The following is a 26,454-nucleotide window of genomic DNA, read 5'->3' as shown; positions in this document are numbered from 1 at the left end:
TCTTTTCAGCATTAGGCTGTGTTACAAGGCCCTGTTAGGGCAATTATTTATGCTACAGTTACGTACATTTGATTGTAATACCTCAGAGGCAAAAGGGGTCATCTGCAATGACTGTAAGTAGAGTATATACTAAAAATTACTATCGTCAAGGGAGGCGAGATGGGTTTCATAGTTGACTTTCTGCTGTAATGGACTTAACCTCCCATCTGATCTGCTGTTTTCACTGGATTTGGATGCTAGAAGAAGGCAGCAAGCTGTTCAGGGATATTCTCAATACCACCCACTTGTCCCCCCCAATTTCTTATGACCTCCTGGGCTTGCTGCATCTCTGCCCGCTGGATCTAATGAAAAGCTCAATGTGACTTAAGGGTGGACCAATCTTTCACGGTAGCATGAGGCCAGATCTTCCAACTCCCTCTCGGTTTATTTTTATCTCATTATTTGAAGGGCATCCTAACAAGCTGACTGTCAAACCAGTTCTCTGGCTGTGGCAGAAGGGTGTGAGTCCAGTTCTGCCCCCAGCCAAGCCCCATGCCTCTTGAACTGAGGTTGGTTGTACTCAGCTACCTCACTGATTTTCTGTAGCATTCAATCAGATTGGTATCTCAGTTCTTGCAAATGGACTATGGAATAACACGCCCCTCTGTCTCTTAACTCTTTAATATGGAGTGGCTAGAGACCAAATACTTTCCTCTACAAAAAACAAGTTGGGATGAAGTGTCTAATGGAAGCCACATCCTCTTGACCAAATGCTTCACTTGATGAAAAAATACAACCTGGTAGTTTATTACATGCCTCCTCTAGTTAGTATGTACCTTTACCTTTCAAAGGAGAGTCTTCACTGACACTCTTAAAAATACAATTAAAAGCAAAATGAATTTCCTGGAGGTTAACTTTTGACCTGTCTTGACAGAATGGCGGTCAGATATATCTCAAACGTCACAACATCTGACAGCAGGGTCTTCAATCACGTCAAACAAGTTTCTTAGTCCTCTGTTATGACATTGATCTCTCCTGTTTCCACACAAATGTAAAATAAAGGAATGTGTTTAGCTAGTTTTAGAGCTGGCCACCTAGAGGAGAGCATGACCACTGATAAGCAGGCTTGTGTATAACACACACTGGTGCTTAATGTAGAAGGGGCATTGGAAACGTAGGGATACCTACATCTATAAGATGTTTGACTTCGTGTTTTCTGAGGTCACTGCCAATTTTGGCTGCTAAAAGAACACAGGCTCCAGCACAAAGCTTTCTATTCTGCTTGTTCAGCTTCCCCTTGAGAGCGAGCTTCTCGAAGTAGACAAAGGCCATGGCTACCGTGGGCTCTTCAAAACCACATTCTTCTTGAGCAAGCTTGCGCATCTCTCTCTTCAAGCTGAGTAAAGAGACCAGACAAGTGTGAACTGCATGTTAAAGCATTTCTCATTTTGCCATAAGAGTCATTATTTCAGAGATTCCTGCTTAGTCAAATGGAAAGGAGAAGGAAAAATGTAATTTACTGGGCAGGTGTCTAGGCTCTATTTCAGGGACATGTTTAATTGCATGTTTTGACTTCATCTTTTCCCTTCCCGCCCCTCCCCAGTAGGCAGTTGCATCAAAGTATAAAAGTAATTGTAAAGCTTTGACACTTTTAATAAAAATACCTCATCAGAACTCTTAAGCTACATACAAATTACTTAGTAACAACGGATTTGAGTGCTTGTCATCTATAAGCAGCTTTGCAGTTGGTTATGGTCGGTCAACCCCAACCTTGCTACGTAGCGCAGAGCTCTCCAGTTACAGAGCAAGGAGAATCAGTATCCTGGCCACTTCACTCAAATGAAATCATCATTACTTCAGTGAAGCAGTATGTCTAGCCTGCTACGCTGGAAACTGTGATGAAATACTAAAACTTCGCTGTGAAACTGATCCCTTGTTTTGCTTCTGGCCATGCTCTCTGGACAAATCAACATTTCTCCTTCCTCAGGCTCTTTTTAAACTACGTGCATATACTCAAGATTCTTTTTTTTTAATGTTATTTTTGTGGATCTGATAGTACAGTGCAAGCCCAGCTCATATCCTCATCCTCTCAGATGCTGAGTTTGACACCTCAGTGGTGCACGTTTGTACCTTCCCCTATCTCGTTCACTCAGCCCACTAATCAAAGCAACCATCTGACTTATTCTGCACCTCTGCAGGTCACTGCTCCTGGAAGATCAGTCAGTGCTGTGAGTCTCTTCACGTACAACAGTGATGGCCCTGAGACAGCTGTACCACGTGGCTGCCATACCAAGCTTTGCAGCGTACCTTCTGATTTTACTGAGGGTTAGCTTGATGTGAGGGAACTTCTCCTTGAAGGTCTCGTTCATGTCCTTCTTCAGATCTGATGGCTTCACGTAGTCTATGACTGTGGTCTGTAACACAAGGCCAAGAGAAAATCATTCTTTTAGTGTGTAACAAACAAGATCACTCAGTCCCCGAAAGCAAGGAATACCAAACGAATGCCTGGTGATTTCAGAGAGGGGAAAAATAAGCCAGAAGTAAGGTAACAATCTGTTTGCGACCGCTCCGTCAGAACAAGCGACCTGAAATCTGAGAGGAGTGCTGAGCACAAACCCCAAACAACACATACCTCACTACTTCCAAACACTGCTGCAAAGGAGTTTATGCCAAATGTGGGCGGATAAAACCTAGCTGACAATCCTTGTTATGCCAAAACAAGTCATCACAATAACGGGATGACCAGATTTTGTGTGTGGTTCTGCAGCATATTGCCAGTCTCAAACAGACTCCTCAAAGGATCTGCTGCTACAAATTGCTGACTACTGTGCTATACATTTGTGATAAAATAGGTAATTAGCCTAAGTCCTGGGTAAATCAGTAGAATGCAAGATAGCAATGCTGTCATAACTTACACATTGACCGGGCAGAAATACTGAGTTAGGACCGTATTAGAGGTGCACAGTTTGCTTACTTTACACTGAGATTCCTACTCCTTTTTGTCACAACCTGAAGAATTTCCCCCAGCCAAAGTTTTTCAATAACAAAACATGGAAGGGCTGGGGAGGACGGAGCGTAATGGCTCCAGAGAGCAACTGGACAACTCTTGGTAGCTGATCACGTCCTTGGCTGGGTCAGAAATGAGCATGAAGAGGAGCAAAAGGCAACACACACACCAGTATCTGAAGTAAACGTGCTGATATGAAGAGGAAAAAACACAACTAGCCACAGGGAGTCGTCACAGTCATACACACGTTTTAAAACCAGGGCTATCCTGCTGTCTGCCTTGCAGTGTGAACAGCACCATTTGTCCAGATAAAGTGCCCCCCGTGACACCCTGGCAGGTAATTCTGCTGGGCACGTCAGGTTGCCTGCTGTTAGGTATAAATGCTTGCAAGCCCCCTCTGACACAGTTACACGTCAAGAGCCAGCCCAGATTTTGCTCAGTAAAGGGGAAGATTTATTACAAAACCCTGTCCTATTAAGGAAGGCTGCCAGTTGTACCTGAGGCAGAAGGGAAAGGCTTCACCTGAATGTGTGGTTCTGCCTGTTTTCAGTCTTGCTAAAGGTGGAAGGAAGGAAAAATTTGGCTGAATGCACACAGAAGACTCTGCCTGGGTGTCTCAGAAAGTCATTTGCTTGCGGGAGGCTCTGCTTGCAGCCTGCAGGGCTCAGACCTCAAGAGCTGCAGAATGGAAATCTTACCCATTTCCCTCTTTCTCCTCTCCTTCCTTTCCCTGGGATTTTGGTTCCTGCTTGCCTGCTCCTTGGTTTTGGGGGTTTGAGATTTTTTTTTGCTAGAGGATCACCTCTAGTTGGGTGCTTCTGACACTTAAATGGATGTGCTGGGAGTTCTGTGTGGTATTAAAAAGGGTCCTCTTTAGGACTGCTGTAAGAGGACTACTGAAAAAAGCCCTATAGCATACTTTAGACCAGTGCTATTTGCTACTCAAAATACAGAAACGTTGGTCCATGCCTCACTTGTTTGCAGAGTCAAGAGCTGCTGAGCACACAAAGGTTACCCACTATTAAATCCAAAGATGGTTTTAGTTACCATCAGCACTTTTTTTGGTTGTCTTGGGCAATCCTAGAAAGAGCAGGCTTGGTGCTACCGTGCGAGGCTGCACTATACCTTATTTCATGCCTCACTGCAAACTTAACTGCCCGCTGTTTGCTCTCCGTTACCACAGAGCTCCTTAGTTTTATCTCAATTATCTCCCACAAAGCCATCGTGGCTTTTTTTTTTTTCTTTTTTGGCAGACCTACACTCGGCTCCTTCCAGGTAATCATTTCCCCTTTCACAGAGGAGAACACACACACAAAAAAAAAACAACAACAAAAACATGACTTGAGTGTGCAGGAAAGAAACCACTTTGCAGCAGAAAGCTGGTGGTGGAGGGAGGGCCCGAGCATCCCCTGTTGATTTTGTAGGATGGCAGGGTTGGGTTGCTTTCACCTCCAGCACAAATGCACCCGAGTGGCTCCGGAGTGACTCTGGGCTCCTGCAGCAGCCCCCTGGGTGCCCCACCTGCTGCTCTGCAGGGATCTTTGGTTTTACCTGGGACTCCTCCGGCTAAGCCGAGGAGATCTGCCAGCATTCAGCTCAAATCTTTTTAGAAGATGTTCTCCCTTTTTTTTTTTTTTTTTAATTTATTTAAAGCGAAGCATTCAGAGTCTTGAGAATAAGCAGGCGGCCTAAAACTGAAAATGGTAACGAGGTACAGCTATTTTTAACCGCAGAGATTTGTCAATTTTGTCCTGGTGATAAGGATCTCCCCCCCCCCCCCCCCCCCCAACTCTGAATGCTGCTGCTTCCTGCTAGACAGCAGTCTCTGCGATATAAATCACAATAATGAAATCCAGATGAAAGCTGGTGTGTGCTGGTTTTGATTCATGTAACAGGATAACAGCAGCATGTTTGAACACACTGGCTCTCAGGCAGCTGTCTCGTCTTGTCAGTGCCATGCTGGAGAGCTCAACTCACTGCCCTTATTCTCGAGAAAAGGAATTGTGCAACTTCTTTTTTCATCTTTTTTTCCCCTGATTTTTTTTTTGGCAGCTGCTGCAGAATCCTGACTTACCCCTGAGCAGCGGGATGCCCCTTTCTCAGCTGGTGCCTGTAGCAGAACTGTATCTGGGGCTCTGCACACCAGAGGGGCAGCCCTTTTGCTGCCATGCTGCGTACCTGTGAAGCTAAGGAGAAATCCCACATGCCCAAGCACCCTCTGTCCGTCCTTTCCTGCTGGAGCTGCCCTCCTGCACCCCACGAGCGGCTCAGCACCGACCCTCTGCTGCTCCCTTTCCCATGAAGAGGGAAAGAGAACGGGCTGGTGGAAACCTCAGAGCATGTGCGAGGCCAAAAGCAAGGCCAGGGTGCCCCACAAGGACCAGCTGGGATCGTCCTGCTGAAACAGGAGTGCTCAGTGACCCCAAGTCGTCGCTTTGCCACCTTCTCTGCTGCTCAGTGTTTACTCTTCCTCTGCTTTAGGCAAATTTTATTTCTCTCGGGCTGTCTGTGAGTTAGTGTCAAGGAAAAGACATCCCTGTAAGCAGAGCTTTGTCTGCCTGGAACAGTTCTGGTATTGCCTTACCTCATTCAACACCGATGCTCCCAATTCTAGGAGGGCGTTTTAAATAATCCCCTAAAAGGGAGCACGGCGTTTTTCCATCCAAATATACCCAATTACATACAGCGTTGTTCCCTAGAAGGCAGGCGGTTTGCACTTCCAGGGCTGTCAGCAAGGCGCTGGGAAGCACCCGACCATCTCTCCAACACTCTAATCTCCAGTGTTTGGAGCTCCTGTCATCCAGCCCCGTCTGTCTTGTTTCTCGCAGCTGATTTGCACGAAACACGTCTCGCTGCAGAACTCAGAAAAGCTCCTCTGCGAGCTCTGCCCGTGTCCTCTGTACACGGATCTGCAAATGTGTGTTTTCGTTCGGCGATGGAGGCTGCACAAGACAAATGAAAGCTCTGATATATGGTAGCTGACGGACGCCTGGCCAACGTGATGAATGCTCGGGCTGCAGCCTGCGCCCTGCACGCTTTTTGCATGGCTGGCAGTTTTGAACTTGGAGGTTAGGCTCGCGTGTTATTCACACGCATTTTCGAGCAGCTGCTTTCTCATAGGAAAGCTGCATATATGGTTTCCTACATACAGGAGGAGGCAGGATGCCTGGAATGGTTGGAAAGACTGGCAAGATGAAATATTGCTGAAAACAAACCCTGCTCTGGCACCTTACCAGTGAAAGATGACCTAGCCTTGGATGCCTCCATCGCCGTCTGAGAAGATGTAACTGACATCCAAGGGACTCAACCTGAAATATTTAGCATTTCACAAAGCAAATCGCCTCCAAGCTGCCCCTTTGAATGAAGGTACGTGGAGTGATGCCAGTTTGTTTTTACACAGTTAACACCCTGAAAGCATCCCTGATTAATACAGCGTGTCATTGCTTCAAACTACGTATTTACTGGAGCCTCAGCCAAGCATAGCATCCAATCCATACAGCACTGGCTTTAAATATGAATATATACCACCACTGTGCTCCTCGGCTCCCTGAGACTTTTGGGTACGAGGCCAGCAGCTGATAAGAAAGCAATCTGGAGATGCTGCTTAATTTAAAACCACAGAAGCGGCTCGAAGCCTGCAGTGACGACATCAAAGGGCGCTTGCTGTAGTGGAGCACTCGTGACCTTGGTGCTCCTTGTGAAAGACAGTAAGGGGGGAGCGAGAAGGCAAATGTGCTCTATCATCATGCGGGGCTTTTGTTAGCCTGCACGGATGGAGCAGCGAGCAGTTCTAATTTTAAAATCCCGCTGGAAGACTCATATTTAACAACGCAGCTCGGCTGTGCCTGACACGGGGGCTGCGCCTGGCAAACGCGGGCTGATGGTCAGTGAGAGCCCTGCAGCCCCCTGCAAGATGCTTTTTTTTATGAGCAGTGTGTAGATGTCGATTTGTTTGGATATAATTAAGCCAACGCGCCGAAACTGTCGTTCAGGACCAAAACCCAATTTCCAAGGGTATCCCTTGGGCATGGAGAGATGGATATTGCAGGGATGTCATTACACAAAGTCGAGATGCTACCGACCTGAGGCTTTTCTTCCTTTTCTGCAAGTTTTGGCAGCAGCCAGCAGCCAGCTGAACATGCTCCTGTGTTTTTGTGTTACCAACAAAACCCAGAGCTGTGGGGGTCGTCCTCACGCGTGCCGCAGAGGGGGTTTTCTCCTCCTGTTTGCTTCTGCTTGCAGGAATGCAGGGAGGCAGTGAGGATGCTGGCTGCACGCTGGCTGACGTGAAACGCTAGCAAGGAAGTCACTGCTCTGCCTGGTAGCTGGTGGAAGTTCCTATTCTGGAGAGATTTAAGGATCTGCAAGAATTCCTGTTTTAGCAGTATCAGCCAGGAAGACATCTGTTAACCATGACATGATGTTTTTTTCCCTCCCCCTGCCTCCTCCAGCACGAATTCTTCTACCTCTTATTGTTTATATTGTGTCAGAGCTTGTAGCCTCTCCTACAAGGACAACATAAAGGGAAATAATTTCTCTGGGGTACACCAGGATTTGACCACGACTAATGCAATTCATAGGAGCGGTGGGGTTTGTGCTAGAAAAAAATAAAAAGCTGCCTTTTCAGATTTGTTCCCTATCAGGCTGTTTGTGGGTATCTCTTTTAGAAATGCTACCGGGAAGTGCATACCCTTTAAAGCTAGGGACTTCACTGCAAAAAAAAAAAAAAAAAAAAGACAAAAGCAAAAGCACTTCTTCCCCACAGCTATCTTCAAAGAGGAAGCTCTGCTTTTCCTTGAAAACAAGGACTTGCAGTTCCAAACGCTCTGCAAGTCAGGGCTAATTCAGCTCAGGAAAATTATAAGCCCGTAAAGTCCATGTTCATGATAATAACCTTGGGCTCCACAAAAAAGGAGGAAACTGCCCGTCTCACAGGCTCGAGTGCAAACCGCGCTCATGTCGGAGTAAAATCCAAGCAGGGCCACACATTTTTGCTGTCTTGCACCTTCGGGTAAAGCCTGTGATGTTTAGTGAAGCAGAATTCAGGCAGAGCTCAACAGCATTTTACCAGAGGAGCAATCCTGGCCCGCAGAGCACACGGCGGGCTCCTGGGTGTCAGCATCTAGCCTCGCTCTTCTAAAACACCATTTGTTCAGATTCTCGTCACACACCTTGCCCCCTTAATTGCTCTGACATCCACAAGGAGGGGGAAAAAAAAAGCCTACAGGCTTGCAGCTGCCAAACATTAATGCAAAATGCTGGCCAAGTAAGGGAACTTTAATTACAAACTGCAGCTCTCCACGCACGGCGCTCACACTGGAGATGCTCTCGGCTGCTCCGGCACCCGTGGGAGGCAGGAATTGAAGCTGTGTTCCCCTCGGGACCGCAGGCTGCTGCTTTGGATCTGTGTGTACAGTAGGTCGACGATGCTGTGGTTGCTTTGCAGGAGTCTGCTAACGCCAAGATGGCTGTGAACCGCCAGGAAAAAATAGCACAGGTTTCTCGCTGCCCTCAGACTGCAATTTGCTTTAATTGCAGCATATGCTGGTTTTTGTATTTGGGGAGGAAAACGCCTTGAAATTACAGACTATTACGCTCCTGTTCACAGTGATGTGAGCTGCAGGGAGGGGGAACTCCAGCTGAGTCTGGGAAGATGGATGCGAGTGAAGTCTTCTGCATAGGCAGTGTGGCCCTCTATCACCCAGCTCAATGCTTAAGCTCTCCTTACTCGCAGCCCAAACTGCAAAATCCTTTTTAAACCTGCAGGGACGCTCTGGCACGACCTTTCCTCCCTTCCCTCAGCTGAAGGCAGCACCAGCCGCTTGTGAAATCCCTCAGCCGAGCGCTGAGGAACAAACACCCACTCCTCGGTTCCCTGTCAAGCTGTGCAGCTCCTGCCTTGCGTCACGGCGAAATCTTGGACCTTGGACAAGAGAGCTCTTGGCACATGCCAGCTATTCCCACCACCAAACGAAACACAGCACTTCATTTCCTTCGGTCCTTCCTCAGATTAGTGCCCTCCTTCCAAGAAGGAGCAAAGAAAGCCATTGATTTTAAGGGTTAGCCTTCAAGTCCATTTTTCACCTTGAATGTATCTAGTCATACCTCCGCCACAGGGGAAAGCCCGGTCAGCTTACTGCAATAAAAGCTCAAACGTGGGCCTCAAAATGTTGTGGTTAACCAGCGCACGGAAAAGGAGGGCAGCACACACCCGCTGCTGGGCAGAGAGCTCCCCTGCAGGAAGCTCTCCGGGCTTTCTCCTTTTGACTCACCTGCCCACGTCCACCTCAACGCCAAGCATCGCTGACTTCGGGTGATGTTGGAGGACTCGGACTGTTTGTTTGGAGCATACCTCCAGCCTGAAGAAGGTTGGAGTCACAGCCACGATTGCTAAAACTACTTTCTTTCTGGATGCCAGTTAACAAGGAGTTTCTGTTTGAAGGAAGGCAGCTCCCTGTCCGTGACAATAACCGTGTCAAAAGCTAACAAATATTTTCCTACCCAGACGTGGCTGCCTTAAAGGGTTGACACTTTGTGGGTTGCCAGCCAAAAATAACTTGCCAACCCTGAACGTAAAGCTGGCTGAAAGTAAGCAGAGGGCACACTAAACGTCTCACTTGAAAATTTAACCCCCACACATGCAACTGCGCTGTGTCTTGCTACGTTTCTGCCAAAATAGCAGACCAAATCCTATGGGCTTGGTGCGACTGCCAAAATGCTACAGAAGTCTCTCACCAGAGCAAATACTGAGTTAGGGCTGAGATCAGGGAACGGTTATGAGCCTGTTGTATTACAAGCTTTGGCTATGGCGAAAAACATACAGGTTCTGCTCATAATTGCTGCAATTAAAGGAAGGACTATCCCATGATGAAATAAATATCTGGGAAACAAAGGCTCTACGAGACACTGAGGTTCTACTCCGATGAGTAGACGATAAGCATCAAAACACAACACAGTTTCATGACTTCAGAAAAACCCTAATGGGCATTCTCCTATTTTGTAATAGATGCCAATTAGAGGAAGTATAAATTTTCCTCTGAACGAGAGAGAATGAGTGCATTGTTCAAACAAGCCTTTCATCTAAAACATGTATGAAATAGCAGGAATAAAACATGTATGAAACAGCAGGAATAAAAGCACTTACTTTTGTAATACCTCCACAAGTTTGTTTTTACATGTCCCAGTAAGTAACTGTCATTGAGAACAAAGCATTCCAAACAGCTGTTATTAGTAGATTAAAAATAATAATAATCTTCTTAAAATGCAGCCAAATGCAACCTCAACTTTCTAAATATTGTTACGAACATCTATCTGTGCTGCACCACCTCGTTTTGAGTATCACTTACCATATACGAAGGAAATATTAAAACCCGCTTGTGTTTGCCACACGGCCACTGGGGATCATCTAAAAGATTGGGGTCATATTCAACGTAGTCTCCCAGGTCACTGCCTGTAAAACAATGGCAAAAAAATAACATTGCTTAATTGCATCAAGAAATCTGTAAACGTTAACTGGCAAACAAGTTCAGTGGTAGTGCACAAAATGATCTCCGTGCTGGCTGATTGAAAGAGTCAAAAAATTTTGTGTATGTCACTCTAGGTACTTCAATAATAGTAGAACTTGCAAAGACACAGAGGACCTAAAGCTTATGAATTACCTGGGAAGTATGAACTTAGGGCTGAGAGAAGTGCACAATTATATGAAACCCCCAAATTAAGCCACAGTCCAATAGTCTGCCAAACAAATGAGATCCTGTGTACCCTGCCATGCTCAGGGTGAAAGGAGAGTGAGTGGGGAAATTTTGTTGACTTTTATTCCCAGAAATGAGCTCTCACATGTTTATGCAGATGTTTTGATTTGTTTCATTTAATATGCCAAAGTATCTTAAGCATATAGTGTTTTGGCGTGCGTTTTGTGCCCGGTTTTGTAAACACAGCCCCTTCCAGCCTCCTAAAGGTCACAAGTACGATTTACACCTTCAGCTTCTGACTATCGTGTTGCCATTGTGTACTTTCCACAGCAAACAGCAGTCATGATGAGCCGTATGTGGGAGGCACAAACAATGCCAGTTACACAAGGAGGCATGCTGAGCGGCATCAGGGGCTGGCAATATGACAAGGGACCGGCGATTGTGTTTACTCAACTTTCCATGATCTGTAAGCCAGCTTTGCTGAGCAAACAGGCAACAAGCGTGGAAAAGGGCACACCAAGCTCAGTGTTACCTACCCCAAGAGACTACATTTTGCTTAATTTAAGCATCAAAAGGGTTAAAACATGGCGTGCCTCCACCAAAAAGCCTTTGTAACTGGACGCCTACCTGTGCAGCCTGCTCTAGGGAACCTGCTTTGGCAGGGGGGTTGGACCCAATGGTCTCGAGGTCCCTTCCAACCCTACAACTCTGTGATAATAGCTGCCTACTGCCAGGGTGTGCAAGGCTATTAAAACAAGCTTCTTGGTAAGTTACCTGCATCAATGCTCCCCTGGGTGCTGTTAGCTCTTGCCAGAGAAAGGCTACGATGGCTTGCATTGCGAAATTGGGAGAAGGATGAGGTGGAGTCTATCGTGTTCCTCCGAGTTCCCAGAGCATTGGTTGGAAATAGGAACTGTGTGTATGAAACCGTCTAAAAGAAAGTCAGAATGGACAGAGAGTTACTATCAGCCCAGCTCAGCCGCAGCAGGATCCCTTTGGGGCATCCCAGTTCGAGGCAGAGGAAACCAAATTAGCAGGGGATTTTCTGGATTTGATAGTTAGGCACAGATGAATAAACACTAGTCACCTACATTTGCTTCAGTGTAGTCACTTTATCCACACAAAAAAAGCTCTTGCCAATGCATTAATTCTTCAGCAAAACAAAACGACAAACACACACGCGAGCTCTAATACGCGGGATTTACGAAATCCTACTCAAGGGTCAGATTTAAAAATACGTCGGGTTTTTCACTGGGCCTTCCCTGTAGCAGATTTCAGCTGTTTCTTTACTGAAACGGCATTCTTCTGCATGGGTCCCTCAGCACAGATCAGCCACAGGCAAATCACCTGAACACTGCTTAACGTAAGCACTTTCTGTGGTATTTCTGTCCTTTAGGATTTGGCCTGGCACAGTCTCGTTGGTGTCATAAGTTAATGGTAATGGTTATGGGAGATCATTTACTACCTGCCAGCATGGACTCAGTGTGAATGAATAACATGTGACAAAATTATTTTCAGAGTGAACCAATTCTCTGCTTGCATGCTTGGCCAGAAATAGACTATGTCTTGCTTCTCCTAGGTTTATTTTCCAAAAATAACAGTATTATGAAGAAGAAAATGAGTCTCAGACTCCAGACTGGTTTAAAAGCTGGTCAGAAACAGTATGAAATAAAACATGTGAGCTTTAATTTATTTATAAGCAGACAGATTGTCCTCAAGAATTTACTCTCTGGGGTCTGGACTGTCACTTGGTTAGGTGAGCACACCATTTGCAGCAGCGTTGACCTAGGGCCCTTAAGCCTTTAAATCCAGAAATGACAGCAGACTGGATAAATAGAACGACAAAACATAAATCAGGTTTTCAGGAAAAAAATAAATGTTTTCATATGTGATTAAAATAATCTCTTCTCTACAGATTTGTTTAAAATGGATCACTTTCCCCACAGAAGTCATAATTGCTTATTCCATTTCAAATGAATGCACTCTTGGGGTTTGACATGCTCATCAGGTTCATACTAGTGTCCTCTTGCCCTTTTGGACAAATGCAATGTTAAGTGAGATTTATTGTATTAAATAAATTGGAAAGCCAGCAGAATTACAGCTTGCAGCTATCACCAGAAATTATTTTTGCCTCTGACAATATGCTCTGTGCTGATACCTCCTGCTAGAGCCAGGGGAACACCAATTTAGTAATGCTCCACAGACTCAGACGTTGCCCGAGGCAGGTTTCTTCAAGGAAACTGAGTGCTTTGCACTGACAGCTAGGATGGCCCCCTTGAATTTCTGCTCATCTTATTTACAGCTCATACATTCTGCGATTTAACTGTTGTATTATGCTGAATATTGTCATTTATGTAATTATTTGTGCTTGTTCCGAGTTATGCCATGTTTTTCCCCAACGGAGTAGGAAGCAAAGCGTCCCCACCTTCCCGTCTGCTCCGAGCTCCACTCCTTCAAGACCGATGATCTCCTTCAGACACACTCCAGCAGAATGGCACTGGCGTCCACCATCCAACTTCATATCCCTGGGGGACAGAAACCAGAGCAGAGACAGCTCTTCAGAAGCACATCTTACTCACTACTTACCTGCCACGCAATGGAAGCAGCATTAATCCTAGATCTACCAGTGCAAAGCACAGACAAGAGATCCAATAAGCCACCACATCTAATAAACTGATGCTCCTAAAACACGTGTCCAAGTGCCTCCTTGCTGTCATGCAGAAAAGCAATTGCCCACGGAAGCCTCTGGGAGGAATTTCTGCACCCCCAAGAGCAGGAGGGTGTCTAAAGCTCAATGAATTTGCTCCTGGAGGCCTTCAGGAGAAATCCACCTCTTCCTCTCACTTCAAGATGGAAACCTGGGCTTTAGGAGGACTGATCCTCAGTCTGTATCCCATGCTTTAGCATCATGGATGTGAGAGAAGATAAAGATGATGAGCAAATTTGTGTTCCACAAATGGCTACTGTATGCAACTCCAGAGTATTTATCTTGTGGTATTTTCCTGGATGATTTCTGCTAAGGTCCAAGTATGAGCTTAAAAACCTGTGGGAGAGATGCTGACAGGAGGCTTGGAGAAGCCCTGCAGGCTCTTCACCTGACTGCTGGACTGGGCTAGCTCCTGCTTTCTCTTTGCAAGCCCTGTTTCCCTGTCTTCACTTTAAACCTTGTCACTCATTTTATTTCTCCGAAAACTGGCAATCAGTGACTTCCCAATAAATCGTGTACCTCACTCCTAGAAAAATCCCTCTTGATTTCTTGACTGGGATTCGCTTTGCACTGTGTCATATCATCATTCTCTTTCCTGATACCACATTACTGAGAAGCTGCACAAGTAATTAGGTAAAAATAACCTTCTGTCAGAGGCAGCGGATTAGCCTCCCTGTTTTTGCACGCAACATGCTTGAAGGAACTATTTCTTCTAGAGATACATGCTAAGCAGTAACCATTTCAGCAGGTCTTATCTAAGAAATGAACACACGACTCGAGGAAGCCCCCAAATCAAAACAAAAATCTGCATTATCTTTGGCGATATCAGGATAATTTACTTCACTTCCTCCAAGACAGGGGAAGAAATAATGCCCTTACAGCTTTGAAAACAAGTCACGGAGACACTCCTCCGTGCAATTAGCAGAGAAGGCTGGATAGCTTTGTTAATTCATTCAGTGAAAATCTGCCATCGTTTACAGAGTCAGCTCAGCAGCTTTCCAAAACCAGGGTGGCTCTGGGGACGTAGGAGAAATCACTTTGGGAGCAGAGATCAGGGGCAGCTCCACGTGTAAGCATGCACAGGAATGATTCCTGCCCATTAGCTGGAGATCAGTCAAGACGAATCCTCCAATTTTTCCCATCTTTCTTCTGTTTTTGAAAGAAACCTCTACCTTCAGGACCCTGTAAGCAACACTGCAGTTATTCTCCCTCATTCTAAGTGTTTTGTAAGGGCTACGTAGAAGTCCCTTCTACCTTTACATCTTGTCCTTGTGTTTGCAGGTAGTATATATTGCTTGTGTTGTAAAACAGTAATAAAACATCACTGTTTGGGGAGAAACTTGCCCATAAAACTGAGAATTTAACTCACTCTCTCGAGGAAAATCAGTACAAACCAATCCCCAGTTTCTTATCAAATGAAAAGGATCATCCCAGCTTATATACCTCTTCTCCCCGCTGACAGAAGACATTGTTAAACACTTGATAGGAGATTCCTAGGTGAGTGCAGCTCATCCTTTTTGAGTTCCCTGTCACTAAGCCCAACAGCAAGCTAGTCAGATTTTTTGCAGGGAGAGTGATTTTTCTTTTTCTTTTTTTTTTTTTTTTTTTTCAGTGATTTTTCTTCCCTCTCCTACTACAGCAAACTTCACAAACGCCTCAGCAAAGCTCGTGCTGGATACCTGTGACCGAGCCAGCTAAATAAAATAACAACAAATCCCTTTCTGGATTGTAAACTGAGGCAGGTTATGGTTTCTCTTGTGGGGAACTGCTGGTAACAGCAGGCTACAAAGCACTGTCCCAGGGGTGCTGGGGCAACTTCCCCACCTGGGACAAGCCCCGGGGCTGCGACCTTGCATCTGAAGGAGCCCAAGCACAGCTTCTTCCTCACCAAAGCCCCCAAATCCCCAAACCAGCTAGGAAACATCTCACATTTGCTCTCCACAAAATGTGTGAGCTGTGCCTGGAGAACGGTTGGGACAGTGGTTTTGGGACAGCCAACATGCTAAGTGCAGCAAACCTCTGCCACCAAGTCCCTCAGGATCTGAGCTCTTGCGTGGCACCACGGTCAGCAGGCCCCACACACGTGTGTGGGACAGGAACTTGAAAGAAAATCAAGTGTTGAAGTTACTGACATTACCAGTGGCACCGAGGAACTGCGCAAACCAATATGCAGTAGTAAAAGCTGTTTACAAAATTCGGAGTCGGAAGGATGGCCCCTGCCAAATAGGCTTTTAAGCGAGGAGAACTTCCTTCCCCCTCTTCCTCGTTTTTGATTTTCCTGGGTTTTGTTTTCCGAAAGTGCTTTTTAGCAAAATTTTCCAGCGATTCGAGCAGACGCTGAAAAGCTAAATTAAGTCACAGGAACGTAATTTTGCTACCTTTACTTTATTTCAGCAGGGAAAGCTGAAGGAAATCGCAAGATCAGGATGCCATTTCCGCAGGAGGCAAAAAACTTGACCCCAGTTTTTGGTAACGTCTGGGGAGTTACCCTGATTTACATAAATGCCCATGCTCTATTTGTGCATACCGTTTCCAGAAAGCGTGCTGCTGGCTGGTGTTGGAAACTACACTCAAGACTGAGGGTGAAAAAGAAAGTTAGTTTCACCACCTCATTTTCCTGAACGGTACTGGGTGACTTGTGAATCCAAAGTTGTCGTGGGATGGTGGAAAGTTTTACCAAACAGGTAAATGGGAATCAAAACAGGAATTCTCAGCCTGTGTCAGGCAAAGATTAACAGAACATAAACTGAATATAAACTGTATTATATATATAGCTGAATATAAACTGCGTTACCTGCTCTTTCATGAATATAACATCGCTTTAATGAGCCAGACCCTGTGCTTTGACGTGATCTATAAAGCCCCATGCAAGAGTCCTGCTGGGCGCTTGCTCTTTAAGTGACAGCAACAGTTGAACACTTTAACTCGTGAATAATTTAGGAGCCCGTTAAATATTAAACACATTTCTGGATGCATGAAAAAGCCTTCTACTTTTTGCGAAAGGAACCTGATATGTGTTACTTAGAGATGCAACCTTTTTGTGTTTGTGTTTTATGCTTAGTGATTCCTGACTGCCCAGATTTATTCCAAAAACAAAGGCGGTTCAGGAGATGTAAAAAAAAATTCCTACTCTTATCCCTCACTGTAAATAATTTCTACTTATTGTCTGAGTTTATAGGGATGAGGACGATGACAACTTTGGAAAAGATGTGCTGCCCGCCAGTTCTACAGCAGAGCTCCTACTGACTGAGACTGCTGGCTTTAATTGACTGCGAGTTTTCAGATCCTAATTGCCATTAGTGTTGCTAGAACAACATCTCAAGCTGCAATTTACCGGGAAAGGAGGTGGAGAAGCTCGTGGAAAGATTGCTCTAATGGGCCAGCATCCTTTTAATCTCTCCAGACATATTCAGGTGTCAGCGTGTCAGCTCTTGTCTTGATGTTTTGCCCGACATGGAATAAAAGTTCAGAACTGAAGCCTATTAGCTTTTGGGATTTATCACTTCATTTCAATCTAAGGGAACAGGAAACCTCATAAAAATGAGCTAATGGTGGATCTATAAAATTCACCTGTGAGATGATTAGTTTAAAAATGCCATGCTGTGTAGGAAAAAAAAAATCAGACAGATTTTGGTGTCTTTCAGTAAGTGTGTGAGGTGCAGTGTTTCAGGTGCAGTGTGTGAGACAAGCTCATCTGGATGTTCCTTTTTGCCTCATTTTGCATACAGCTTTCTTCCCCAGTTTAAACACTGAGGACGAACAAAGATTTCAGGATTTGGATAATGAAACCCTTTGGGAATGCCTGGCCTCTGGGCTCATTGATCGCTGTGGCTGCACGTTATTTGGGATGATGGTATTGGAAACTTCTTGCTCGTTGTATCACTGAACTCCTTAGTGTTCTTGTCAGGACTTCAATGGGCAAAGTTAAATTCGGTGATGATTTATCTTTAGAAACTGGATGAAACTGGTTTGCAGCAGTGCTGAGAAGGACACAAATTCTTTTTATCTAGTGACTTAATGCTTTACTTCAGAAGAACGATCGATTTTCTGTGTTCCAGTCCATTTGATTACTGATACTGTATTATTTTCCTTAACTGGAGGCAGGTTTAGCCAGCTAAATTCTTATATCTGGCTTAATAATTCTTCTAATTCTCTTACCAAAGAGCAATATTCAGCAGTTATCCTTTCTGCAGGATAAGTTTCTAACCCCTTAATGAATTCAGTGCCAGGAAGAATACAACACGAGGCAAATTGGCTGTTTTTGTGACATGCACTATCTGATGCTCTGGTATTTTTGTACTCCAGCTCATTGCCTCCAGTCTCAGTAACAGTCAGCCACTCTGACCCCACGGCTGATAGCTGAATGTCAAACCAGCCACGTTGCAGTGCCAAATCCCTCTGACACCTCCAGCTCTCCTCCTTCCCCAGCTCCTTTACATTCTTCATCTTCTGGGCAGAGCTCTACAGAAACTTGGAAGCTCTTAAAAGGCTCTAGAAACATTACAGAATAAAATGCTATGATAGGGATGATTATAATCTGTGAATTAAAAAAAATAATAATAAAGCTTACGTTTTGTTATTAACAAAATCCTAGCCTAAAATGCCCTTTTTCAAAAACATGTTTTTAAATTGTGAGCCATAAGGACGTGTGCCAAAGAAAAAAAAATATAATAAAGCAACAGAATTATAAAAACAACCAACTTCACTGCCTTTTTCTCCTGAAGGAAGCACAATACGGTACCTTTTTCCTCCTTTGTAACACCATTAACAATGACAGAAATACATTATCATTTCCTTTTTTTTTTGGAAATGCTCAGGCTTTTTAGAATATGAATGAGACCTGGATTGCTCTCGGAGTACCACTGAGTCCTGCAGGCCACGTGGAGCACCTCCAACATTGCCCCAGAGGATTGCCAGAACTGTACTGTCAAAGCCAAAGGAGAAGTGGTGCCTAAAGAAGCCCCAGGAGCACGTAAGCAATGGAGAATTGGAGTTTTGTTTGTCAACGTTACTGCAAAATCCCCATTTGGTAACTTCCACGTGTGGGCATGTTTCACAGGTGAGCAAGATTTTGCTCAGCAGCAAAACCCAGCCTGTGAATACCTTTTAGCTGCGAAGATCTCCAGCACGTTGGAAAAGAGTATCAGCTGCCAAAGTGATTCTGCAGCTCTACTAGCAGCCCTTGAATTGCCTTACCACTAACCTGTGCACCACACAATGATTTCAAATGGCATAAAAGCATCATCAAAGGCAAGCATTCAGCCAGTATTAGCAGTGCTGCTGATAATACATGCCTCTGCAGACTGGCCTGTAATGATTATGAGAGTTTGTGTGTGTGTTAATTTAATAAGAACGGCAATAAAACTATCACATTGTTCACAGTATGGAGCAACTCCCTCATCGCTGCCCTTAGCTACCACCAAGCAGTGCACAGGGTCTGCTAACTTAGGACTTCAGAGGCCAAGGGAAGGCAGCTGGCAAGAATCCTGCTTCTTTCAGCTCCTGGCATGCTGTACAACCTCCCTTACGCTCATTTCACCTGGCTATGCCTGCTCGTGCAGCTGCTCTGGTGGTCTAGATGGGGGAAGAAAAGCAAGCTCTGCTCCCACCCATTGCCCTGCTCTTGGCCATGGAGACTGGTGAAGCTGGGCCTGCCACCACACCACCCACAAAGATGTGGGCAGCCTCACCGTAACCACACCTGAAGAGGAGAAATTACTGCCCAGATCCACAAAAGCACCTGCCTCTCAGTGGTTTCAGCAGCAGGAATGCATCTCGAAACCTTTGGGAATGAATCTCGGCGGTAATTCTCCCCTTCCTCTTGCAGAAATAGCACTGTAAGCTAGAGCATTAGTTTTCCACCACATAAAAGGTATGGACAAAATTCTGAGGACACACAATTCCAGTGATAACGACTGTTCATGACTTATTTTTCCCCCCAACACATCGCTCTCTATACTTTTTGCTTCTCTCCAACAGAACAGAGAGAAGCAGAGCAAATAATTTCCCTGGCACGTGGTGCCCTCCCCTCTCAGCCTCAGCATGTGCAACCCGATGTGCCTTCTGAGACAGCAGCTAACAAAACCCACCATCCCTCACCAGCAACCCCTGCACTGCTCTGGAGCATGCTTCCCTTCACACTCAGCTGTGTCGGCAGGAGCTGCCTCTCGGGCAGGTTTTTATAACAGATCTGTTGGAGCAGCTCAGCTGCAGCAGTGATCCAGAGACACCCAGAAAGCAAAGCTAAAGGGTGCTGTCCTTGCAAAGCTTCAAAAAGGTACCGATGTCTCTCCCCCCTCCTACCCCGCATCCAAAATGTGCAAAGCAGTCGGCAGCCGCTGTGCAGCCCGAACAGAGCGGCTACAGTTCCTGACATACTGCCTCGTCTGTTCTTCGCACCAGCTGTTCCTGGAAGGAGGTGCCATTTAATTGTTTCTCTCTTCCTCTGATGCTTTGGAAGAAAGACAGAGGGCTTTTTTTTTTTTTTTAATCTTGGCTTTTTAACCTACAGAGCAGGGCTGGATTGCTGTGTGCAGACACTTTCTATCTACTCACCCCAATCCCTTCTTGCAAGCACGGTACGAGACATTACATATTGAAATAATATTTAGACGTGGAGCTGGGTTCATTACTGCTGTAATTTAGAAGATATAACCAATCATCAGCATTTCAAAATATATTCAGTTTTCAATAAAGAGGCAATTTCCACAGGGCAATGACCATAAATGAATGACAGGGCACTGAAGAAGAATGAACAGAGCTGCCAGTCTGTCAAGGATTTGCCTGATGTGTCATCCCTGCTTAATTATGGGAGAAATTTTACTGCAAGACACAGGAGAGCAAGTCAGCTTTCCTACACAGGTACCTCCTTTCCTGTCTGCATTAAAAATAATCTCCCTTTGTTTTGAATTACTGATGCACGAGCAGCTTGTGGCGAACAGCTCTCCAGAATTAAATAGACGGCAGAAAAAATTTGAGCCACGTTCACCCTTTGTGCACAGGATGAATTTCATTTCTATTTGCGGGTCTTTCAGCAACACCTCCCTGTATGATCTGAATATTTCCCCCTAGATTTGTGCCCTGCAGGCACCGAGCCAGCGCCAGCCACAGGCAGCTCTCAGCTCGCTGGCAGGCGGCCACGCTTCAAACCTCTGCCCCAGAGGCGCGGAGCTGCCGCCAGCACGGCCCCTGGCAGGTCGTGGCCCAGAGACTGCGAGATGACATTTCCTAGCTAAACCCCGTTTCCTCCACTTCTGCAGTTTCACTGCAAGAGGAAAAAGCCTTCTCAGTCTTTGGAGAAACTGCTTCAAATCCAGATATCCGTCAGAGGCCCAGTGGCTCAGCACTTTCAGGGCTGTCAGTCAGCTCCAGGGAAGTTGCTCAGAGCTGCTAAGAATCTGGATGGCACCAGTGCCAAAACAATCTGTCAGCATTACCACAACTCTCTTTTCACTAACTGAATGATCTGACCACTGCCTACAAGTACAATGAAAAGCCATTATGTTTAGATCCAATTATTTCTCTGTAGTAATGCAGGTCTAGATACAGTAACACCATAGGCATGTGGGAGAACCAGAAAGCTAGCACTGCTTATAAAATAAAAGCGCTGTCTAAAATACATGTTTTATCAAAGATGGGTGAAGAAAGAAGAAACAATACAGGCTGTAGGCATTTTTCACGAATGTAGAATTCGGGAGGCCAGTTTTCTCCAGTTCAGTAACCAAAGGTACCACAACACAGATAAATAAACTGGGAAGCGAGGATTGTAGTTTTAACCTGGTAACGACCCACGGTGCAAACGTTTCTAAATGCACTCCTCCCTTCCCTTCTCGGAGCAGATGTTTAAAAGCGTTAGCCTCTGTCATGCTCTTGTCCGCACCCAGCTCTACATGCAGGCCCAGAAAGACTACGTAGGATGTGTATAAGTATACATACCCGACTTGGGTACAGTCTCGATATGGCAGCACTGAAAATATGCTACAGAAGGATCTTCTGCTGCTGATAAGGACTATTCTAAAATATAAAAGAAAATAAAAGAAATCAAAGACTACAATTTAAAAATCCCGCCGCAATAAGCAACAAAGCAACAGGTGTCATTGTCGAGGAATTCATCAGCACAAAACTTCCATCCTCACCCCTTCTCTTCCAGCACAACGTCTGTCTCCATTACTAGCTGTCAGGACCGGATCCCTCCTCCTGTGAAGATGGCTCGCCTTCATTCATTACTCAGCTCAGCATTTGGCTACATGACAGTGTGATTTGTTTGCCTGCACAGAGCTGATCTCAGAATGCAGGCCGCTCTAACTGCAAACACCTCGTGCTTTCAACCAGTCTCCAAATCTCTGCGGCATCTGCAATACGGGTGGCATTAAATTAAATACCTGAAAGCAACCTATCTGTTTTACACCTGCACTATAACCTTGAGCCATCAGCCTCGGACATAGCATCAAGTGACATCAGAACAACCCAGAGGCCAAGGCCCACTTTGTATAAAGCCACACGGACTTCCAACAGCAGCATAATTCAAGTTTTAGGACATGCAGATGGGCAAGAAGCCAAGAGAAACTTGATCAAAATGTTAAGATATGAAATAGCAATAAATAAGTGATTATTTATAAGTATACCAGCTTTCCTCATTAGCTTCAGGACCCCAACAGTTGTACATTTGTACAACATACACTGAAAAAGACCCTTCTTTCCCCTAAAACTGGCTGACAGACTACTTCCCCTCAAATCCCTCTAAGATCTGGTGATGGTAATTCATACACTTCTAACCTGATTAGCGTAACAATTTACCTGTGTTTCACCTTCCTGAAAGTCTCCACCTGTGGTCCAGAGTGCCAGGACCTATTGCTAGGCTGGTTGTCAGGGCTATTTTGCTTCCTCGCTCTGCTCTTCAGCACTGATTTTCCTGATGTTGTCTGCCACGGGTCTCTGTGGTGAGGGGATTTCACCCAAATTTTTGTCCTATACTGGTCAACGTTGGATGACAAACCCTAGCAATCTATTTTGTTCTTTATTGTCTGAAAATCTCCATATACATCTCTAAATCTTAAACCTTTTACATTCTTTTAAGGTATTGTTTACTTATGGGAGCAGCTTGGCTTAGTCATATTTCTTGGAAAAGGCTTAGGTTCCCCAGAGAGCTGCTGCATGCAAGTATTATCTCCTTGGAAAAATGCAGAATGATCAATTTTCCTTTTCCTGGATCATTCTATCATAGCGATTTTATTTTCTTCCTTAAAAGTGTATTTCAAAGCAAAGCAGTATTTACCCTTTAATCAAAAAGGGTTTCTAATAATAAACCCATGTACAACATTAGGAAACTGCTGCAGCAGATACGGAGTTCTGTAACAGCCCTTACCTATGGCAAATATATCTGATAAGATGTCCCCAGGGTGCTGCCGTAAGTTATAAGGCAGGGAGAATAATTTAGTCACATTTGAGAAAGGCAGGCCACAAGGAAAAAAAAAAAACAAAAACTGGCGTATGATTAATTTTGTGCTTGCCACTGTTTATTGCTGAAGAGTTGCTACTCACAAGAGCTTGCTTGTTCACTGAAAGCCTCGTTTGCTGATGTATGAAACTTGGCACACGTTTCAAGGCTGACATCAGAAGGCCTCCCGGAATTCAGAGCACCACAGCACCCACCAGGCATATTCCCCCACTCCCTCTGGCTGCTTCTGGAAATCCAGCTCTTCCACTGATGCCCTACAACTCCCTAAAAAATAAGCCCTCTTGAAGAAAAACAAACTGGTGCTTTCCACGTCTTCCAGTGGAAACAGCAATGGGAAGTCACCAGAAACTTGCTGCGTGTATCAGAAGGAATCAGATCAGAAAGAAAACAGAAAGCATCAGCCCAGCCTCTATTTTTTTTTCAGATTTCTTTCCCTTGGGAATCAAACACTGTTCCTGTTTCCATGAAACAGGACCTTCACTACATAAAGATCTTCCAGAGAGGGAGATGAGTGCACGGCCTCTCCTAGCAAGGGCCTCCAGAGCCAGGCTGCCACAAAGCCTCTGCTTGCAGGGCTACTGGAGGGAGGCTGGTGCAAAACAGACTTAGGAGCTGGCCTGGAAGAGAACCAGGGATGGCAGTGGTCAGAAGCTGATCACAGAGGGATAAAACAGCATTTTATTCAGAGGTTTGATGATACGTGTGGAAACAAAATAAATCTGAGGGCTGACAGTGGTTTGCTGGACCAGAAAATCCAGATATGTGTCATAAAGTATGCTTTGGAGAAGAAAGTGTGGGGGAAGCTGGCTGCTGTTCAGGGAAATAGAATTATTGTTTACGAGAGAAAAGCATTTTTCTGGATTTCAGCTCTTCATCAGTGTCTACGATGCTGTGCAACTGTGATTGAGCTATCTTGGATATCAGAAGCAGCTTGACTCAGAGTGGGTTTACGTGCCCTGACTGCCATTGTGCCATGTAGACATGTTTAAAATTACTTCATGAAAAGGTTTCCACTCTCTAATTCTCTCATTTTCCCAAAAAGTTGTACTAATTGCTACAGCTTAGGGAAACCATTCTCTTGCAAGAGAGCTCTGACAACGTGCAGCTGTCTGAGATTGTAAAAGCTCACTTCCCAATTTCTTTAATGAGGTATGTACTATAAAACTACAAAAATTTGCAGAGCACAAGGCTCTCAGCTGTTAGCAATGCCCTCATATGTCACTGAAAACGTTTGAGTAGCAAGACTTTGCTCCCCTGCAGGTAAGGATGAACACAAACTACAGATCTGGACATCACCCTACAGCCTCCCAAGTTTATGCCAGACCTATTTAAAACTGTTTGAGAGTAGTGACGACACACAAACAGTCAGCCTCTTGCTGTGCATGGGTGCATCACCACTGTTAAAAGGGCAGCAAGACCTCATAGCTTTTGGGTCCTGCTTGGTTTTGGCACAGAAACCTAGGCTAACGAGAAATCGCACGGAGTGGGAGAGGGGTCTTGTTTTACTGCTATATAGGATGACTCCAGAAATGTTCTTGTCGCGTTCTCACCCTGGGTTGTTTGCTCAGCTGGCTCACGTTGCTATTTTGGTGGCCTGTTTTTGCTAGATGGGACATCTTCTGCTTCACAGCTTGTGGAAGGGACCACCACTAAGCCCGCTGAGTACAGTCACTGGGTCTCACAGGGTGAAACCACACACCGGTGGCTGCATTTGCTAATTTGTAGGACGGGTTGCCTTGTCTTTGTCTTTTAATGGGCAAATTTATTTTGTGTTACTTCACAAGATTGCTTTGATAGTGCAGTCTAGGAAACCTAATTTTCCCCTTCCTTTAATAAGCCACATCCTACAAATCTGAAGAAACTGGTTTAACCAGCGCACAAAACTATCAACGGGGAGCCTTACAAAGCATCGCTGATACACTGCGGTCTGGGTACAGGTGTTTTTTTCCTCAGTGCTCAAATACCTGAGCTGTTAATTTTAACCACAACCCGTCCTGCCTGTGTGCAGGACTGCCGAAGGCTCTACCCGGAGTATTGCTGCTCAACACGTGCCACCTCCAGGGCTGGGAGGGGAAGAGCTCTCAGCACTACAGGACAGGGACTTGTCAGAGGTTAAGAGCCCCGAAAAGGGCAGTTCACAAAAGGAAAAGGAGCCCTGAGCTGTCACCCACACCGCGTGTTTCTTTGCTGTGAAACTTGGCCACGTGCCAGCGGAACAACTTGGTCTGGTGCCAGTGAAACAATTACTGAAAGCACTAGCTATTTTGAAGCCTAGCTCTTAAATCCTCCGCTAAAAAACACACTAGTGGGGATGCTTTCAGAGCTGAGTTCCTCAAGTCAAGCCACATGAAAGGCTGTCGTGCAGCGACCGAGGGGTTGCAGGTTTCAGACAGCTCAGGGAGCCCAGCTCAGCCTGCATGCATGACCACACGTGAGCTGCTTGGGACGAGGTCCTGGGCAAAGGGAAGGAGAGCCAGGAGGATTTCCCATCCGTTGAGATACCTGGGGCTCCTCTGTGTCACAGGGAGCTGTGGAAGACACCAATATCGAAGGTCCAAAGGGACTGAGCACCTCTGCTGATTTGGGGCTGAGTACACGAAGCACATTGAACTGAATTTCCAGGGGCCCCTTTCAGCCCGAATGCCAACTGCAGGGACTGCAACAGCATCCAGCCCCCCTGGAAAAGCAGGGTGCGTGCTCAGATTACTTACTGCTGGACTCAGCCAGCTTCAGGGGGACAGAAAGTATTGCCTTTGCATTTTATTTTTAGCTAACATCGCTGTGGCTCTTTGTCCATAGGATGGAAAGCATTTAACAAGCTGTGTATCTTGTTCTTACTGTATCTGTCCTGCAGATAAAGGGATCTTTATTATGATTATGGAAATATTCTGGAAAACTGTGTCTGCTGATAAAGATAAGGAGCCAGCTGAATAACAAAAGCTGTGTTTTCTGAGCTACAAAAATATTCTGTTGTTATCAGACATAATGAGTGACGTAACACAAATTAAGACAAAATGCCGCACATAACCTACAAACACATTTTTGCAACGGCTGGAGAAAATGTGTGATTCTGTAGATCATTTACAAACCAAGTGTTTTTTCGTTTTTTGACAGGTAATATTTCAAGTTTATGCATTTGTTTTATATGCATATCTCAGGAATTACTCATTCTGTGTGAAATTTGCATAATACTTTATAAGTGGTTTTTTTTTTTTTGCTGTAAGAAATTCCTAGAGCACGCATATATTTATGCACAAACCAGGCTAAAATTAAAGAGCTGCTTTTTAAGAGTTTGATTACACATGTATTCGTTGTTTAGACAATAATCGTCTGCTAGTCAGACAATAGTCAAGTCAACAGCTCTGCACACGTCTGCCTGCAACAAAAGCTGTTTCTAAAAAACCCTCCTCTCCCAGAGCCACGCTCTGCAGTATTGATGTTGATTACTACCTTTCACTGCATTCAGTCATACATCTGAGAATAAAGGCAAGGAAATTTTTCTTCTAGCCAAGTGACACCTCCCGGAATTCGATTCATAAAAACCGTGGTTCGATGTTATGTCAGAATTTCTATTGATCTGGTTCCACATTTGATTAAAATCACCGACTAGACC

The 26,454-nt window shown here is 45.1% G+C and overlaps 1 protein-coding gene across 2 annotated transcripts in view; it reads right to left on the bottom strand.

Moving 5' to 3' along the window:
- Positions 1-26,454, bottom strand: part of CABLES1 (Cdk5 and Abl enzyme substrate 1) — a 52,751-nt gene that overhangs the window by 1,624 nt on the left and 24,673 nt on the right. The window contains exons 5-10 of one of the 2 annotated variants that reach the window (XM_032182752.1): positions 21,320-21,397; positions 13,103-13,202; positions 11,452-11,608; positions 10,333-10,436; positions 2,287-2,393; positions 1,168-1,375 (exon numbers count right to left, since the gene is read on the bottom strand). In XM_032182752.1, coding sequence (XP_032038643.1) covers positions 1,168-1,375; positions 2,287-2,393; positions 10,333-10,436; positions 11,452-11,608; positions 13,103-13,202; positions 21,320-21,397 — 754 coding nt within the window. The remainder of the gene's footprint in view (positions 1-1,167; positions 1,376-2,286; positions 2,394-10,332; positions 10,437-11,451; positions 11,609-13,102; positions 13,203-21,319; positions 21,398-26,454) is intronic. The other variant, XM_032182753.1, reaches the window with a different exon arrangement.

This window comes from Aythya fuligula, chromosome 2, assembly GCF_009819795.1.
Source record: "Aythya fuligula isolate bAytFul2 chromosome 2, bAytFul2.pri, whole genome shotgun sequence".
Classification (NCBI taxonomy): Eukaryota; Metazoa; Chordata; class Aves; order Anseriformes; family Anatidae; genus Aythya; species Aythya fuligula.
This window is presented reverse-complemented; position numbering and strand designations above follow the sequence as displayed.